The sequence below is a fragment of the Myodes glareolus genome, chromosome 3, assembly GCF_982192425.1.
Source record: "Myodes glareolus chromosome 3, mMyoGla1.1, whole genome shotgun sequence".
NCBI classification, from domain to species: Eukaryota; Metazoa; Chordata; class Mammalia; order Rodentia; family Cricetidae; genus Myodes; species Myodes glareolus.
The window spans coordinates 21161218-21182094 of NC_142028.1; the positions used below are offsets into that span (position 1 = coordinate 21161218).

Here is a 20877-nt window from a genome sequence, read left to right on the forward strand (position 1 = left end):
TAGGCCAGCCTGAGCTGCACAATGATAACTCTTCATAGGAAAATAAAGATTGAAGATAAAGTTTGGTAACTGAACATGGCCACCCCTATCTCCTCAATAAACAAAATAATTGTATTGTGGTGGTATTGTTACATAAACTGGACACATTTTATTGTTTTCAAGTTGACATGTTTAGGTATGTGGGTATACTGTTGAATGCATCAATATAATCAGAACAGACTATCACCTTCACTAGCTCTCTCATATCTCTTATATCTCTTGAAATAAGAGCATTGAACATAAATCACAGCATTACTCTAAATGCACAGTATGTGTGAACCAGTGTGGCCACAGGGCATTACTATTAATTTAGAATTCTGTAATTCTTGCAACAGTCTTTGAGCAGAAAGTGTTTGTTCTCCACCCTCAAGGTCTTTGTGTATCAGATGGCTTTGTTTCTTAGGCTTGGGCTGTGTTAGAACCTTCATCTGATGTTGGGAGAAGGGTCATTAGTTGATCCCAGCCTCCTGGCTAGGTTAGACCTGAAATAATCACCCAGAATCTTTATTAATTAAATCACTGTTTGGCCCATTAGCTCTATTTTGTTATTGGCTACCTCTTACATTAATTTAATCCATTTCTATTAATCTGTATATCACCACAAGGTCACGACCTACCAACAAAGTTTCAGGACATCTATCTCTGGTGGCAGTTCTATGGCATCTTTCTGTGACTCTGCCCTTCTTCCTCCCAGCATTCAGTTTAGTATTCCCTGCCTACCTATGTTCTGCCCTATCAACAGCCCAAGGCAGTTACTTTATTCATTAACCAATAAAAACAATACATAGACAGAAGGACCTCCGACATCAATCTGAGTTGAGTAATAAAATTTAGTTCTGGGCCTGGTTTGTTTCATTTTGCACACCATACTCAAGTTCATCTGTTTGTCACAGTCGTCAACATCTGTATTGGTGATGTTGAGGTGTTAATGCTCTGTAGCCCAGGCTATCTTAGAATCTACTTTGTAACCAAGGCTAGTATGGAAGTTACCTATACTTAGCCTAGGCTGGCCTCAAACTGCTAGTCCTCCTGTCTCATTCTCTGGAGTGAGTGCTCAGGTCATGGGAATAAGCCACCATGCCCAGCAGATTTACTTCCCTTTAAAGGATAAACAGTATTTTTTTGTGTTCATTTGCTATATTTTTGGTACTGATTTATCCACAATGGACACCTCAGCTGTTTCCATATTTCTACTGTTATAAACAGTATTGCATAAAGCATGGGTGTACAGGAGTCTCACTGCATTCTAGAATCTTAACATCTGAGAGCTAATATTTTTCTTAGTTATAGAGGCTTAATAAATGCATTTCTCTGATAACAATATGTCAGAAATTAAGAAGTTTAATCACCTTCTCTGTTGTAGGCAAATATGTTGAAAGACACTTTTTCTGCTATGGCATAAAATGTTATTTCATCCTGGCAAATAAACACTGGATTGGATGTAAACAGACATGTCAGTACATCAGCTTGTCCCTTCTGAAGATAGATGATGATGATGAACTGGTATCGTACACTCTTACTTTTTATTTTAGACTCTGTCTCTGATCTTGGATAGTGAGACACTGAGTGCAAGTAATTTTTTGGTTGTATAGTTTACCTGTAATGTGAACAAATCTGTGCAGTAAGAGTCTCCCAGAACTCACTCCTGCTCCTGGCTTACTGTCAGGCTACAGGGTCTTTTACAAAGAGACCTGATATTTAAGAGACAATGTTCTTTGCAATCTCCTTTCTTTCTCAGGATTCTGCAAGAGGATCCCTCAGAGAAGCAAGTTTTTCCTGAATAAGTTTAACCCTTTAGTATATAATATCCAGTGACTGACATTTATTTAGTTCCACAAAGTGCCAACTACATTTGTCTGGAGCTTAGTGCCTTCTTCTTGGAATTAGCTGGATAGAGAAATTACCTGAGTACTAGGCCCATTTGCAAAATGGAAATTATATAAGATCTATGTAATAAATGGTTTTTACAAGTTAGCCCCATGGTGTTTTTCACTGAAGTCCCCCCACCTTAATATGTGGGGTTTGATGTGTCATTTAAGCTTTAGTAATCTTCCTTTTACAAGCGAGGTTGCTCTTCCATTTGGGGCATGGATACTCAGAACTGAGATATCATCTTGGTGGATTTTTCCTTTGATAAGTATGAAATGCTCCTTTCCATCTCTTTTGGGTAAATTTGGTTTGAATTCTGTTTTGTTAGATATTGGAATACCTATATTACCTTGCCTTCTGGGTCCATTTGGATGGAAAAAATTTCAACCCTTAACTCTGAGGCAATGTTGAGGTGTTTTTCTTGTATGCAGCAAATGGGTGGATCCTGTTCTCATACTCAAACAGTCTGGTAGACTGTATCTTTTTATTGAGAGGTTGAGTCCCTTGATATTGATGTAAATTAGTGACCAGTAATTGTTAATTCCTATTATTTTTTTCATTGTTGTTGGTGGTAGTGTGCTTGTGTGCTTGTGTATGTATGATTTTGTATGTGTGTATATGTATTTCCCTTTTTGGGTTTTGCTGCTGTCAGATTATCTATTGCCTGTGCTTTACAGATGTAGTTAACTTTCTAGGGTTGAAATTTTCTTTCAAGTACTTCTGGTAGGACTGTCTGTAGATAGATATTGTTGAAATTTCACTTTGTCATGAAATGTTTTGTTTTCTCCATCTATGGTGATTGAAAGTTTTCCTGAGTAGAGTTGTCTGCACTGGCACCTGTGCTCTCTTAATATCTCTATGACATTAGTCCACACCTTTCTGGTCTTTCTCGACTTCTATTGAAAAGTTTTGTGTGATTTTAATAGGTGTGCCTTTATATATTACTTGGGTTTTGACAGTATTTTATCTATCTTTCTACTCTTATAGTAATGGGAATAAAATTAACATCCCTGTTCATGCTTAGCAAATTTGTTCAACACTGAAAGATACTCAAGTCTCAAGATAATAGAATTATAACAATCAGTTTATAGTTCTCTAATTAAAGTCACATATATTCTTCTTTTAACTTTATTAACTTATTTTAAAATGATCTTTTCTTATTTTACATACCTGTACCAGTTCCCACTCCCTTCCATCCGTCCTCCTGCTTCCCTTACCTTCCTCTCACTCCAGTTCCCCATCTGTACCTCATAGAGAGCAAGACTTTTCATGGGGAGTCAACGAAGTCTGACACCTCACTTTGAGGCAGGACTGAGGCCCTGACCCCATACTTAGTAAGTCATGTATCCCTTCAAAAAGATTGGACTCCAAAAAGTCAATTCAAGAACTCGGGATAATACCTGGTCTCACTGTTGGTGGTTCCACAGACTGCCCAACCCACAAAGCCATCACCACATTCATAGTTTGGTCCTATGTAGGTTTCTTCATTATCAGTCCTAAGTCAGTGGGCTCCCACTAGCTCAGGTCTTCTGTTTTTGTGGGTATCTGTAACATGACGGGCCAGCTTGTTGGGGTTTCCGTCCCGCCCGGTACCCCAGAGCTGGCATACCCCAAGGAAAATCAACCACACAGAGATCTCTATAAGTTATAAACTGATTGGCCCATTAGGTCAGGCTACTTATTAATTCTTATGACTTATCTTAACCCATTATTCTTATCTATGTTAGCCACACGGGCTCAGTACCTTTCTCAATGTGACAGCTTACATGTTGCCTCTTCGGTGGTCTGCCCAGGAGTGGCAGAGGAACTTCCCTGCTTCCCAGAATTCTCCTGTTCTCATTGCTCCACCCCTACTTCCTGTCTGGCTTTCCTGCCTATACTGCCTGCCTGGCCAATCAGCGTTTTATTAAAATATGATTGACAGAATACAGATAATTTTCCCGCACCATTTCCCTCTTTTTTTTTTTAAACAAAGGAAAATACCCATAATCCATTTGTTGGGAATGTGGGCGTAGTATTTCAGACTACTTCCTGCTGGTTGGGGGCGCTGATGATCTTATGGGGACCTAAAGAAAATTTAGAGTTATAATCAAGTCCTGACTGAAGTATCCTGGGAGTCTTGATCATCTCAGGCAGCAGTCTTGGATCAGTTCTGGATGTAGACCTCTGTCATCTGGGCCATCTGTTCCTATCGGAGATTTTTCAGGTGGCCTCCCTTGGTCAAAGGTGATTATTCTTAACTCTGAATAAATCCAGAGTCTCTCGTTTTCTGTGGAAACAAAAGCAAAATCTCTTCTCCAAAGTAACATACCTTTTGACTTCAGTTTTGAAGCCAAGGTATTTTCAAAATTCCTATCTTGGGTTAGTTCAGCAGCATTTATAAACAAAAGTCTTTTAGCAGTTGTTGCTCCTTCCTCAGCAATCAAACAATTTAAAGAGAGCATAAAAGCATACAGTATGAAGATTCTCTGTGCATTTTCCATCTTTATGTGGCTTTATTTTAACCTCTATTTCTTTTATTTTTACTTTTACTTTTTGAGACAGGATCTTTGTATATCTTTGTCCTGGAATAACACTGTAGACCAGGCTGTCTTTGAACTCACAGAGATCCTCCTGTTTCTGCCTCCCCAGTGCTGGGATTAAAGGTGTATGCTACCACACCTTGAACTCACAGAGATCTGTCTCTGCCTCCCAGGCATTGGGATTAAAGGCGTGTACTACCACACCTTGAGGTCACAGAGGTCAATCTACCTCTACCCCTTGAAGTCACAGAGGTCAATATGCCTCTGCCTCCCAGGCATTGGGATTAAAGGTGTGTACCACCACACCCAACTACTCTCTTTCTTTCCTTTTAACTTTAAGAACTTTAACTTTTAGCCTGCATATACACACTGTAAACCATTTAGAGGTTTTCTTCCTCTTTGAATCTCTCTTTACTGTATATTTTTCTTTTTCTGACCACATGAGCCATTAATTTACTAAGCAATATGGAGAGCCGTGGCTTTGACAGCTAGATCCAGCTCATTCCTTAGCATTTCAGCCTCAAAGCGGAGGTACCAGCCAGAGCTGTGTTCACTGCCACAACTCTATGGCGTTTCAAAGTCCTTGCCAGCAAGCAAGCTGCAGCATTCTGCTCACAGACCACACTCAGTCGGACTGCCTGCCTGAAAGAGTCAGAGTTTGCTCTGGCAGGACAGTCCAGATAGCCGGCATTTTAAAACAGCACAGCTTTTTTCCTGCTACGACTGAAAACCGAAAAGCATGTGTTCAGCTTTTCACCAACAGCATTTAAGTGTTTCGTGGCAGGACCTCTTAATGAGCTGCAAGGTTTTGCAGTTAAGGCTGAGTCAGGAAGCCTCCCTTAGATGAGAGTGTTTGCTTGTTCTAGCAAACAGAGCAGACCTGAGAAATTGCTGCTACCAAGAAACCATGCTTTACTCTATTCTTTCCCAAGCTTTCTCACGCTTTATGTGGATTCAGTTATCCACGTTGGCGCCATATGTAACATGACGGGCCAGCTTGTTGGGGTTTCCGTCCCGCCCGGTACCCCAGAGCTGGCATACCCCAAGGAAAATCAACCACACAGAGATCTCTATAAGTTATAAACTGATTGGCCCATTAGGTCAGGCTACTTATTAATTCTTATGACTTATCTTAACCCATTATTCTTATCTATGTTAGCCACACGGGCTCAGTACCTTTCTCAATGTGACAGCTTACATGTTGCCTCTTCGGTGGTCTGCCCAGGAGTGGCAGAGGAACTTCCCTGCTTCCCAGAATTCTCCTGTTCTCATTGCTCCACCCCTACTTCCTGTCTGGCTTTCCTGCCTATACTGCCTGCCTGGCCAATCAGCGTTTTATTAAAATATGATTGACAGAATACAGATAATTTTCCCGCACCAGGTATCCGAACGTGGTATTGACTCCTTTGCTTATATTATTGTTACTTCCTCTCTTCAATTTGTCTCCAGAAGCTCAGACCAGTGCTTAGCACTGGATCTCTGCATCTGCATCCATTAGTTGATGAAGTCTCTAGGTAGTCATTAATCTGGTTGCGGGGGAAGGCCAGTTGAGGCACCCTCTCCACTATTGCTTAGGGACTCAGCATGGATCATTCATGGCAGTCTACTGAATGGGAAAAGATCATCAGTGACTCCACATTGAACAGAGGACTAATCTCCAAAATATATAAAAAATGAAGAAACTAGATATTAAAATGACAAATGATGCAATTTAAAAATAGGGTACATATCCAAACAGAGAATTCTCAACAAAAGAATATCAAATGACTGAAAGACACTCAATAAATAGCTTAACATTTTTAGCCATCTGGGAAATGCAAATCAAAATGAGATTGAGACAGCAAGTTATACCAGTTAGAATGACTAAGATCAAAAACACCAATGAAGGACTGTTCTGGAGAGGTGTTGCTGGTGGGAGTGTAAGCTTGTACAGTCATGTTGTAAACCAGTATGGCAGTTATAGCAGTTTCACTGAAGTCTGAGAATCAGTCTATCTCAGGACCAAACAATGCCACTCTTGGGCATATGCTCAAATGATGAACACTCATACCACAAGAATATTTGCTCCACTGTGTTTATGGAAACATTATTTGTAATGAAACCTGGAAACAATGTAGGTGCCCCTTAAACAAAGAATAGATAAAGAAAATGTGGTATATTTACACAATAGAGTACTACACAGTTAAAAAAACAATGACAACTTGGTCCTTTTACCTTGCTGTTTGGGGATTTTCTTTTCTTCTCCTCTCCCATCCTCTCTCTTTCCTCTTTCCCTCCCTTCCTCCCTCCCCTTCTTTCCTTCTCTCTTTCTCTAACTTTCTCTCTCTCTCTCTCTCTCTCTCTCTCTCTCTCTCTCTCTCTCTTTCTCTCTCTCATTTTTGGAGACACGGTTTTTCAGTAGCTACAATTCACTCTGTAAATACTCTGGCCTCAAACTCACAGAGAACCACCTGCTTTTGCCTCCTCAATGCTGGAATTAAAGATGTTTGCCACCATCGCCCAGAACGATTTTCTTTTCTGATCTAATCTATTTGGTGTTAGCTTCACACTTTTCTGTGGATACCCAGACCTAATCCAAGAGCGTGCATTCCTGAACCAGGGCCACGAGAATGGACGATTGTCCTAAGGGTTTAAATAGACAAAGACACAAGAGACCTGCTCGCTTGCCAGAGAGTAAAAAAGCCGTGCTTTATTAAACTCAAGTCGGGTATTTATACCAGGAGGCAAGGCCCCCCTCCCATCAGGAGCAGTAGAATAGATTGATACATTCCCAGCGCCTCAGGCAGAATCAGCTACATGGGAGGTAGGCGTGGGAGCCGTGTAGGACCTGCAGCTGCAGCCTTGTTCACAAGTGGAATTACCATAACAAAGACAGCCAAGTTCTTTCTAAGCTACCCTCAAGCCAGTGCTCCTGCAGAATCTCCAGGGGCCAGAGATCAAACAGCCCTGCGAAATGCCAAGGAAGAAAAGGGAAAAAGACCTGGGTACCTACAATTTGATATAATCTTCTTTCTTATACTTTCCTAACCTTTTTCTTTAGGTTAGAAAATTTTTCTTCTGTAATTTCTTTAAATGTAGTATCTGGGATTCGGGGCTGGGATTTTTCTTCTGTCCCACTCTTCATAAGTTTGTCCTTTTCAGTGTCCTAGACTTTCCGAATGTTTCATGTTAGGAGCTTTTTTAGATTTAACGCTTTCTTTGATCACTGAATTTATTTCTTCCATCATATCTTCAGCACATAAGATTCTTTCTTCCACCTCTTCTTATATTCTTTGGCAATGCTTGCACTTTTAGTTTCTGTTGAGTTACCCAGATTTTCCATTTTGAGAACTCTGTTGGTTGTGTTTTATTTATTGCTTCAATTTCAGCTTTCAGATCTTTAATAGTTTCCTTCTCCCATTCATTATTTTTCTTTGTTTTCTAGACATTTTTTTAAGGGATTTATTGATTTCTTTAAGGGAGTTTCTCATTTCCTCTTCGAGGTATTCTATTATGTTCATAAATTATTTTTATGGTTGTTTTCTTATGTTTCAGATGCCTTGAAATATACAGGTTTTACTGTCATAGTGTAGCTAGGATCTGGTGGTTCCCTATTGCCTTGACTGTTACTGATTTTGTTCTTATGTTGTCATGTAGGCATTTGGTTTTGAAATAATTATAGATCCAGCTATGTATTTCTGAGTTTGTCTTTGTTAGATGCATGTTTTGTTCCTTGGTTTCTGTTTCCTTTTTTGTTCTTCTCATCTCTGTTTTTTTCTGGATTTCTGGTGATCAGTAAGACCTTTGATATAATAGAGAGTCTATGTCTAAATTTGGATCTGTTTTTTTCTGGTGATTAGGTTGCCCTTTGTTGTAGTGAGGGGTATCTCTGTTCTTCTGACTCATGTGGATTGGTTTTTCTGATTGGTGTGGTTTACTCTTCTTCAATATGATTCTGCCAGACTTGGAGGCAGGGCTCAGCAGTGGGGCTGGTGATGAGGTGTGTGGTAGAGGACCTCACTATGGGTCTTGAGAAGCAATGTGCAATGTGGTGCTATTTGACTGGCAGGAAGGTTACTTACCTGCTCTACAGACTAGTGTGGACAGAACATGTGTCAATGAAGTTTACTGCTTTTATGGAGTGGGGGATTTTTCATTTTAATGAATTTGGTTTGAAGACAGAGGGTCACTTATGGTGAACACTTCCCACAGGCTCATGTAGTCTTCTGAAATGTTAATTTGAATGATTTCATAATTTCATTATTTAAGGAGCTCTATTCAATATTCATTTAGGGGTCAGAATAAGGGAGATTGTGAATTCAAAGACAGCCTTGGCTACACAATGAAACTTTCTTGGAGAAACACAGTCACAAATCATTTCATGAATCTGGTGTCTCTAGATAGATACCTGTTGTTTTCTTTTTAAATAACTTATGTAATTTACTGGTTTTGCATAAATGAGATACATGTGAGAAATTACTTTGAAAATGAACTTAGAGGGACTGAAGGACTAGAGGACAGGACAGCAGAGAACTGACATAAAAATAGCTAAGATGTGTTATGTTGTTCTTTCTCCAAAACAGAAGGAAATTTAATCATTAGATATGTCTTTTTCCTTACAGAAGTTCCTTCAGTTCAAAATTAATCCAAATAGTTACTGGATTGGATTATCGTATAATGCAAGAAAAAACAAATGGCAATGGATTGATGATGATTCCAATAGCCGGTGAGTTTCCTGAACACTCACACTCTAACAGTGGTACAGGACTTGGGAGGATTGTGTGTGATATAGGATGTCCTTCTATATATGTGTTGCCTTTATTACTTAATGAACAAAGCTGTTTTGGACAGTGGCTTAGCAGAGGAAAGCCAGGTGGGAAATCTGAACAGAGATAGAGAGAGATGCCATTTAGCTGCTGAAGAAATAGCATGCTGCACCAGTAATCCACAACCTTGTGGCAATACACAGATTAATAGAAATGGGTTAATAGATAGAGCTAACCAGAAAGAAGCCTAAGACATTGGCCAAACAATATTGTAATTAATATAGTTTCTGTGTGATTGTGTCTGTGCAGTTGAGAAGTGAAAGTCCAGACCCTGTTTAAATGTGAGCAAAGGCATTTTTCTTATTTCACATGGCTTTACTCATTTCCTATGGAACCCGTGGGTAAGAACAAGATGGATATTACATTGTTTGATTAAATGTTATACAGGGAAGAGTAAAGGTCTAGAAGCTGACCGATAGTGTTGTAATACTGAACACACCTCAGGACTGCATGTTGAATGAAGTGCAGGGCACAAGCAAATTAAAATCTTAAGATGATATGAAATAACTGGATCACGCTGACAGATACAATGAGTATGAGTATCTCAAACTTTTACTGGGCTTGTTTCGTAGTTACTGTATATAATTGTTTGCTATTTATAAGTGTGAGAATATGTTAATGTGTACTTTCCATTTCAAAGTGTTGTAGTGTATAAGATCCATTTCCAATCTAGTAGAAAGATACTCACTATTTTCTTAATAATATTTCTTGAAAATATCGTAATATACAGGATGAAATTTGATCATAGTCACCCTTTAGTTGCCCTCTGAACCTTTTCCTGATTGTACGCTAAAGTATCAAGTTTTCCTAATTGATACTGTCTATCAATTAGTGTATGGTTATAGGACATTCACTGCAGCAAGCAATCCAAGCAGTAGTCACACACCCAATAAAGAATGAGTCTTCTATTCCAAAGAGCTGTCACCTACATAACAATACTGATTTACTAAAGGATAGAGGGCAGTTCCCCATCTATGCTGGAATTTTAGCTGGCTTAACCCTGTTCAGGTGGCATATAGGTAACCACAGCTGCTGAGTTTGTGATTTGACAGCCGTTTCATGTCCAGAAGGCAGCATTTCACAGAGCTTTTCCACATCGGTTGTTTGTTGCATTTTTTTCCACTTCCTTTTCACTGATATTCCCTGAGTATTTGGGTTGCTGTGAGGGGTTGATGAAGATATCTCCATAGGACTGAACACATTTTCTCTTCTCTTCAGCACTTGGAGCAGGCCTGCCACTCTGTACAACCTAGGACCTGTGACCTCCCTAATCATGGGTTTTGATTTAGATTACAGTACCGAACATAACATCCCTCATGTGATAAAGACCTCATGGCCATTAGAAAAGCATTTCTTAATCCTATAACGATAGTTCCATGGGGCACACCTTGCCTTGCAGGTCAGTATTGTGGCATGCAAGAATCAGCACTGGATAAGACATTCATATCTTTTCTCCCTCTGAAGCCTACAAAGGACTTTCTGATCATTTGAATGATAGTAAAAGGGAAAATGTTTTCTGATTGACTTGAGACTGATTTACCTATATCGTAATGTCAAAGTGTGTGCTGTTTTTAGCATTACAGTCTTACTATGTACTTATATTGGATAGTCAGGAACAGTGCAATAGCCTATACTGTTTTGTTCACTTCTATGATCACTTTGACCAGTAATTCCTGTCTGTACTTTGATTTTCATTTAAAACTCACGTGTTCTATGGTTCTCTTTCTTATAGTTGCATTTTGGTTTTTAATTACATTTTCAATGTAATATATTTTGATCAGATTTTCCACCTTGAAGACCTCCCAAATTCTCCACACAGCCCTGCCTTCCTAATTTAATGTTCTTTCTCCCTCTTTCTCCCCAAAACAAAAATGAAAGTGAAAATCAAATAAAACAAAAAATCAGAGAAAAAGCTAATAACAAAAAATACAAGGAAAAAAGCAAAACAAAACAGAAATAACAAAGAAACTAAACCACCACAAAAACATGGAGTCTGGTTTTTGTCACTAGTTTACTAACTAGTGATTATCCATAAAGCATTTTGTACACCTTTGGTTTAGTTTATCCACCCCTCATTCTCTCCTGTCCCCTTTCCTCCAATTCCAACCCCATTTGATCTTTTATTCCTCAGAAATTTTCCCTCTATTTTCGTATCACACATTTACTCTTCCTTCTGCTTACTGATGCCTTTAGAAATATGAAATGCTGAAATTTGTCCCCTAGGAATTTTATGATTTTCCATAAATAAATTTGCTAACTAGTTATACTTTTAAGTTGCTTTTTATGTAATTTAAAATTTACTTGAATTTTCATTATTTTTGTTTTTAATAGAGATTCATGTCAGCAAGGCTTTCCTTGAAATCCTAATCCTTATGTCTCCATCTCCTAGTTGCTAGGACTACAAGTGCCTGTCCTGTCCCTTTTCTTTTGAAAGGTATCAACCATACAGAATGAAATGGGCAGACGGTAACATTCAGAGTGAGGTGCCAGGGGTTGAGAGTATGTCTGTACCCAGGTTAAGAGATATTTGTGGACCTTGACCATGTGCAAAACTGTTCTCTGATGATGGTATGGTAACTAGGGCCAGGCTTGAGCCTTCAGTAAGGAAGCCTAGGGGTCAGAAGTTTTCTGTGACTTCCACATGCATTTTTCCTAGTGGAAAGATGCAGTAACATGGGCATTTGTTTCATTGTCAGCTTCTAATGATCCTAGCAAGAAGTTATAAGATTAACTTGTACTCTTTGGCTAAAGAACATAGAGGTAAATTAAGAGCTCATGACGCAGAATATGTGCTCCATGTGTGTATTGTGAAAAGTAAAGTCTACTGGATCTTTTCCTCTTTTGCCCATGTTCAACAAGCATACTTTATTGATTGTAAATAATCATACCTCCTAGCTAACTAATTTGTATACTCACTCCTACTGTACCTTACCTGTTTTGTCTATGATCCATAGGTCATGTAGTTTCATTTATATTCCTTTTCTATTTCTATGGTAAATCTGAATACTGTATTTCCACCTTGATTAAATATAGGACTCAAGGAAGGTTATCTTTTGTTGAAGATTTATCAGTTTGTCCTCTCAGCCCCATGGAGTTCTGTGAATTTCATTCTCTGCTGACTATTCTTTGATGCTATTCTCATCAGGATAGCCTGGTTAAAACTCTGTGTTGCTCAAGCCATGACATCCTGTCCTTTTGTCACATACATTAATTTTTCTTGTTTTCTAAATGTTTTTATTGAAAAAGCATCATAGAAAATCAACTTTAGTGGAAAATTATTTCTTAGTGATCCTAGAACTTAATTCTATGTGATGATGAAAAAATTAACAGTGTGGAATAGATAAAGAATAGAATTATGATCAAGAAACATTTTTTCTATTTATTTTTTAATTATAATTTTTATTTTTGTGTGAAAGCATGTGCATTTGTGTGATCATATTACAGCACATCTGTAGTTAGAGTGCAGTTGAAGGAGTCACTTCTCTACTTCTTCTGTGTGGTATCTGAGGGCGAAACTCTGGTAGTCAGGTTTGTTAGCAATGACTTCTATCTACTAACTCATGGCACCAGGACAAGGCCATCTTTTATGATTTTAGAGAAAATAAAAAACCTTTAATCAAACACTTACAATTGATTCTATATTCTATGTATATTGGCCAATAACCTTTGTTTTTAGAATCATTGCCTATATTAATATATGCTTCAAAGTTTAATAATTGCCGGTTATATGTTTTGTTTTACAGTGATTTGATGACGGTGAAATCATTAGAGAGAAGTGGAGGCTGTGCATTTCTCAGTTATAGAGGAATACTCACTGACGATTGTGGTAGAAACTACCCCTGCATCTGTGAAAAGAGAGTGGATAAATAACCTGATTCAGTGTGCAGTAAGGAGGAAAAGTAAAAAAAAAAATTGAACTTTTGTCATTTTTCTTGATTTCATGTGATGATTTGTGACTACTTAATGATTGAGTGTCTTAACCACAAGATTCGGTCAACTGAGAAAACAGATTAATGGATAAGAAAGGCAAGAAATATTCTTCTGAAACATGAATTAGCACAGTTACTTCCTGTAAACACAACACATGATGTCTGGAGAATGGATACCATTTGTTTCCAGCCCTGAGGAATCAGTGTCTTTGTTTCCTGACTGAGATATGGTTTCAAGTACAGAAGCTTGAAAAACAGGACACACATCTTCTTCCCACTAGGATAAACCATTTCTATCCCACTGCTCTGACATCACAATTAAGAACTAGGGTGCAATTGTGGTTTTCTGTTTGTTAACTTGTTAGTTATGGCTTGGTATTGTTTGAATGTAGAACTTATTTTTAAGAAACATTCATTTGCTGTAAAATACATTCCCAGATTTGACAAATAGTTGCCAGGATAGTTCAAGGAACTCATACTACCATCCATAGTGCTTATGTGTTCTCATCCTCTCCCTCCCTCCCTCTCTCTCTCTCTCTCTCTCTCTCTCTCTCTATCTCTATCTCTTGGTCTCTATTATTTACTCATAAGTTGGGATCACACAGATACAGTAATATTAATTGATGTCAACTGTATGTTATGGCTCAAACTTATTTTCTTACAGGTATATGAGTTTGGGTACAGAATAGACTGCATAGTAAGTTTGAGGTAGTTGAGGGCTACAGAGTGAGACTTTTCATGAACAATAATAATAATGTTGATGGTAATAATAAAACTAAACTACTCATAAATATTTTCAAGAGACAAGTAATTTTTTTAGTTTCATACTAAAATTGTACAACTCAGGAAATTTAGTATATACCAAGTAATGTGATCTATTCCATAGCCCATATTCATATTTGTCAGTTTTCTACCTCACATCTCTGTCAATATTTCCTCACATTCACTATCATCAGTGCTTTCACTTGTAATGTCCTTTAGATCTAAAATTGGTATTGAGTTGTGGTGTCTACTTTCAGACCTTAACAATAAAAATCTCAAAATTTACCTTGTTGAATACATGTAACAAAACATACTCGTTGTAAGTTATGTAATATGAATTTTACAAACTACATATATCTCTTCAAGAATCATTGGGCAGACTAGTTTTATGTCAAGTTGACACAAGTTAGATACATCTGAGGTGAGAGAACCTCATTTGAGAAAGTGCCTCAATATGATTTGGCTGTACACAAGCCTATAAGGAATTTTCATAATTAGTGACTGATTAAATGGGCCCACATTGTGAGTGGTGACATCCCTGGACATGTGTTCCTGAGTTTTATAAGAAAGGGAGCTGAGCAAGCCATGGAGAGCTTTCAGTAACCAGCACTCCTACATGGTCTCTGCATCAGTTTCTGCCTCCCGTTTCCTGTCAGGTTTTAGTGCCTGTCTGCTTTCCTTCAGTGATTGACTGTTATTTGGAATGTTAGCAAAACAATCCCTTTCCTCCAAAATTGCTTCAGTCATGGTGTTTCATCATAGTAATAGAAACCCTAAGAAAACAATTAAAACTTAACAGGAAAATTATTTTTAACACCCAAAGTTCTTTTCTAACCCTTGATCTCCCATCTGTGCCAAGGTAAGCAGGTATATGTTCCCTTGTACTGGAAATTAATTAGACTTTCTGTAGTTTCATATACTAAATACAAATTTGTGATTGGCTCCTTATTACTATTATTATTATTTAGCTAACTTTTTGTTGGAGAAGAGAGGCTGCTTGTTGGTTTCCTTGCACCCGGCTAGCTTAGACATGAAATAATTTCACAGAAACTGTATTAATTAAATCACTGCTTGGCCCATTAGCTCTAGCCTCTTATTAGACAACTCTTATATATTAATTTAACTCATTTCTATTAATCTGTATATTGCCATGTACTTTTACTGGGTAAAGTTCCCTGAGTCTATCTCCAGTGGCTCAATGGCTTCTGAGTCTGCCCTTTTTCTTCCAGCATACAGTCTTGCTTTTCCATCTGAGTTCTGTTCTGTCCTTGCCATAGGCTCAAAGAAGTTCTTTATTTATTAACCAATAAAAGCAACATATAGAAAGAAGGCCCTCCCACATCAGCTTTTATAATGGGATGCCTCATCCAGTCTTGATGCAAGGGAAGAAGCTTTGTCCTTGCTCAACTCAATATGCCATGCTTTGTTGATGCCCATCGGAGGCCTGACAATTTCTGAAGATGGGGACCTGTCCCTTTCTGAGACAGAGGAGGAGTGTATAGGAGGGTAAATGGGAGGTGGGAAGGAAAGAAAGAAAGAAGAGTAGGGAGGAGAAATTGTAGTCAGTATGTAAAATAAGTGAAATAATTTAAGAAAAATATTGCAAGAGGTCAATGACCCCAAAAAAGTGTAGTTTTGTACCAAGTGGGACACTGATAGAGAAAAGTAACTTTTCATTTACAAGTGGTTATCAATGGGAGAGAACTTCTGTGCTAGGGATATGAGTTGTGTTCACTTTCTCTCTAGGTAGGGGCATCATTTGTACAGGCCCTGTGCCTGCTGTCATAGTCTCGGCGAGTTCATCTATGCCTCTGTTCTCCTGTGTGTAGAAAACCTGCTTCCTTGGTGTCTTCCATAATCTGTGGCCCTTACACTCTTTCATAAATTTCCCTGAGCCTTGAGGGTAGGAATTTGTTGGAGACATCCTATGTAGAATGAGTGTCCCAAGATCTGTCACTCTCTGCATATTTTCTGGATAAGGGTCTCTGTATATACTTCCATCTGCTTTACTAAAGAGTTTTCTCAGAATAAACATTGTCTATTGTGCCTGGACAATAAGCCAGAATCAGGAAGGTGTAGTAAAGGATATTCTTACAACAAGGCTTTTGTTTCTATTACAGACAAACCAAATGCTAGATTTCAAGGTCTCTGTTTCAATAAGCCTGGCGGGACTCAGTATTCCATTATCCAAGCGTTAGAGAAGGAGTTTTGCCAAAAAAAAACCATCAGAAAGAAGGTTGGAGAAAACAATGCCCTAATTTCCCCAAAATGATTGTTTATAAACATTTGTTTTCATTTAAAGTGAGATATGATATAGAGATGAATACTTTACATTGGTATGGACTTTGGTCTATTGATACAAATTTGTATGTTTATATTTCTGCTCTTAAGATATTAAGGTTTATTTAAAGATTTAATACACAGTTTAAAATGCAGATTGATAGTTATTTATAATAGTCAAACTTGTAGTCATGTTAGAAAGGTTTTCTAGATACACAGTGATGTAATTCGGTTAGATAGATAATCTTCAACACTTCAAAGATCTATAGAATATGACATTTCAAATGTTTTAAGACTGAGGACTATTCTAATTGTCATCTTAGAACCTTCACGCAGCAACTGATGGAAGCAGATACAGAAATCTACAGCAAAGCACTGAGCCAAGTTACCAGAGACCAGTCGCGGGAGTTTCAATAATATGAGCAAAGGGGTTAAAACCAGAATAGTGATACCCATATACACAGCTGACCTGAGCTAGTGAGAGGTCACTAACACGAACTGAAAGCAGCAGACCCTGCATCAGACCATACTAAGACCACTTATGTGGGGGTTAGTTGTGAGACATGGGCAGTCTATGTAACTACTGGCAGTGAGACCAGAATCTTTCCATAACGCTTTAACTGGTGTCTTAGAGCACATTCTTTTTGGAGAAATACTTGCTCAGTCTAGCTAAAGGGGGAGAGTGTCTTGATCTTGCCTGGAAGTGAAGTGTCTGACTTTGCTGACTCAACAGTGGAAGCCTTACCCGTTCTGAGAAGTGGATGGGGGTGGGTTGGGGAAATGGAGGAAGGGAGGAAGTGGGAATGGGGTTAGTTACATAAAATTAAAAAGGACTGTATATAAAAAAAAAACCCTTCCAGTGATACACTTCCTCTAACAAGGTCACATGTAGTCCAAAAAGGCCATACTTTCCAATCCCTCTCAATTAATGCTGCTCACCAATGTCCAATCACTCAAATGCATGAGAATATTAGAGTCATTCTTCTTCAAACTAGTAATCTCTAAATGAGCCAGCACTATATAAGAATTTATTACATCTTCATATTTTCTTTTTCTTATTTATTAAAAATTTCCACTTCCTCTCCACCTCCTTCCCCCTTCTCCCCTCCCTCTCCCTCTCCAGTCCTAAGAGCAGTCAAGGATCCCTGCCCCATGGGAAGTCCAAGGTCCTCCCACTCCACCCAGGTCTATGAAAGTGAGCATCCAAACAAACCAGGCTCCCACAAAGCCAGTCCATGCAGTAGGATCAAAACCCAGTGCCATTGTCCTTGGCTTCTTATTCCACTCTTGGAAATATACCCAAGAGATGCCCAATCATACTATAAAAGCATTTGTTCAACTATGTTCATAGCAGCACTATTTGTAATAGCCAAAACCTGGAAACAACCTAGGTGCCCCTCAATAGAAGAATGGATAAAGAAGGTATGGCAATATACACTTTAGAGCTCTACTCAATGGTAAAAAAACAATGACATCTTGAATTTTGCATGCAAATGGATGGAAATAGAAAACGTTTTACTGAGTGAAATAACCCAGACCCAAAAAGATGAATGTGGTATATACTCACTCAGAAGTGGATTCTAGCCACAAATAAAGGACATTGAGCCTTTAATTCGTGATCCTAGAGACGCTAAATAAGGAGGTGAACTCAAAGAAAATCATATAGTTATCCTCCTAGATATTGGAAGTAGACAAGATTGCCAGGCAAAAGTTGGGTGCACGGTGGGGGGGGAGTGTAAGGGGAGATGGGGAGAGAGAAGGGAGAAGGGGAGGAGTGGGGAGAGCTTAGAAGAATGGAATGTGTGGGATGGAGGAAGAGTGGATATGGGATCAGGGAAGTAAATATCTTACTAAAGGGAGCCATTTTCGGGTTGGCAAGAGACTTGACGCTAGAGGGGTTCCCAGGTCCAAGGAGATATCCCCAGCTTCTTCCTTCAGCAGCAGAGGAGAGGGTGCCTGAATTGGCCTTGTCCTATAGCCACACCATAGAGCCTTCATCTGGCGATGGATGGAGATAGAGACAGAGACCCACATTGGAGCACTGGAATGAGCTCCCAAGGTCCAAATGAGGAACAGAAGGAGGGAGAACATGAGCAAGGAATTCAGGACCGCGAGGGGTGCGTCCACCCATGGAGACGGTTGGAATGATCTAATGGGGGCTCACCAAGGCCACCTGGACTGGGACTGATGGAGCATGTGATCAAACTGGACATCTTCATATTTTCAAAGAATAACAACTGATAAATCACAAGGGAAAAGTGAGCATGTATTTAATTGCTCAGTCTTTGAGGTTATTGTCTTAGCATTTAGAATAGTCCCACTGTGGTCATTTCTCACTGGATAAGTTGAGGAACCAGTAGTTGTTCAGATCACATGACTGGTGCCTCAGTCATCCTCGTGCAACACCAAAAATCTTTAAGGGTCCTGAGGAGCCTTAAGACTAATGTTCTTAGTCCATGACAAAAACCTGGGAATACTGGCTGTAACAGCCGCTAATTCTAGTTTGTAGTGAATTGAAATGAAAAACATCCAAAATAAAGGCCCTAGACAAAAGTCAACAAGATGTTAACTCCATGTGGGTGTGAAGTGTATCCATTAGGAATATGTATATTCCATATTATTATCAATAACATGTATGATCACAGAGATTATTTGAGTATTCTATTAGACTCCCATGTCTTTATTTAAAATGTGTGAGTGCTGCTATACAGGGATATGGGGTAAACTGAACCACAGATCCATGTGATAGTTTTAATAGCTAGATTTTTAAGCTTACTAGATGTTGAACTATGATGAAACATCACAAAAAATACACAATGTAAAGTAAGCACATGATGTAAAGTTTGGACATGGTGGCTCATGCTGTAATTCCAGAAGTCATAAGTTGGAAAGAAGATCAAGAGCCCCAACCTGTCTCAGCTACATGGACAGTCCTGGGTCATCCTGAAGCATCAGAAACAAAAATTAAAAAGAAAGAGCGTTTGATAAGGTTGAGCTGAGTCTGCAGACTCCACAGAGGATGCAGTGGTATTGGAGAGCTATTTAAAGTATCTCCTTGGAGATATGATATAGTGAGAGAATAGGGAGTAAAGAAGAAAAGACTTACAGTATGTGCTTAACCAAGTTGTCTATAAATGTATTCTGTTCCTGGGTATCAAAGAGCTCACATATCCATGTGGAACCCTTTTATGGACCCCTTTTTTTTCATGCTTGCTGAGCTCCTCAAGCATTTTATTTTCATTTCCTCACTCCCAGTGCTTAAGCCCCAGCAAGTGCTTTAGAAATAATAATGCAGAGTTCTAGAACAGCTATGATTATAAATGACAAGACACAGGGATCAGTTTTGGGCAAAGGAAATCTCAAAATAGAATTCTTTTTGGTTTTAATACCTATGAAGCTTACATATATCAGTGTTGTGAAATTTCTGCCTTAAGACATAAGTAGCAAGAGGTGTGAAACTGGCTAAGACCAATCAGTTCTCCGAGTGAAGGCAGTGAGTCAGTCCATCCTTCTCTGTGGGCTGGTGGCTGGTCAAGGTGTCCTACATGTCAGCCTGGGGCAGCTGTAAAATAATGATGTCAAGGATATCTAAGAGTCCCAGTGGAAGGTATGAATATGTCACTAGACTTGTGTGTCTCATCATAATGAAATGGGCAGTTGTAGTCTCACAAAGACTTTTTCAGCAAAGAACTCAGGGTATACATACACACACACACACACACACATGTATATATGTATATATATATATATATGAATGATTTTAGAATATGAAATTCAAAAAAAATCAAACCTTTCTTCAAGCTTCTAACGTTTCTGTTCCTTTAGTTGGTTGAGATAAATTTTGGTATTTCCTGTTTTGTGCTGCCCTTTGGCCAAAGAACCACAGTGGTACTGTCAACCAAATGGTTTGAAGTGACCCCACTTTCTCATGCTACTTATGCTCGGCAACACTTTGTATGTTTCTAGAAATTCAGAGCTTAGTTGTACAGACTGCAAAAGAAGCTGCTGCTCTTTAGATTTACAGTTATTGACATCCTCTTGGCTGTCCAAAACCAAATAAGTACCCACTTTGTGTTAAGCTTTTGTTAGCTACAGTTCTTTTTCATCAATCCAACTGGAAGGCACCTCGTCCCCTTTCACACTTCAGTCATGGTAATGAACAAAACATCTGGAGTTTTTGATCACAGTCTGCGCGATGTCAGCAGAGACATGCAACATGTAGAAGATATACAACATTTCAAAACTATCCACATCACTTGAGTTTTAATCAGAAAATTAGTTCTTATTGACACACCTTCTTTCCAGGATTTCTCATTCACAAACCCATGGGCAAACTCACAGAAGAAAAACTCACCTTATTTTATCTTAAAAGAAAGCAATTGTGAATATTTTCACACACAAATGGTGAACTATAAATGAACTAGAGGGTGTGTGATAATATATATTAGAGTTCCTTAAATGTCTGTCTCTTTGACCTTATGACTTCATGCATAAAATGTTTTTCTACATATGTTCTAAAGTTATACCCAATATACTTTTTTAAATGAACAACTAGAAAACCGTGTGAAAGTTAAACTCTAGGACATTACATAATTAATTTATATTGTATAGCTGTGATTGATAATTATATATGGCTTTAAAAATCTCATAGATAAATATCTATAAAGAAAA

General features: G+C 38.5%; 1 protein-coding gene across 1 annotated transcript in view; it reads left to right on the forward strand.

The window, feature by feature from the left end:
• Positions 1-20877, forward strand: part of LOC146895309 (uncharacterized) — an 85076-nt gene that overhangs the window by 7195 nt on the left and 57004 nt on the right. The window contains exons 5-7 of the mRNA XM_087904984.1: positions 1403-1542; positions 9032-9135; positions 10454-10597. Coding sequence (XP_087761110.1) covers positions 1403-1542; positions 9032-9135; positions 10454-10597 — 388 coding nt within the window. The remainder of the gene's footprint in view (positions 1-1402; positions 1543-9031; positions 9136-10453; positions 10598-20877) is intronic.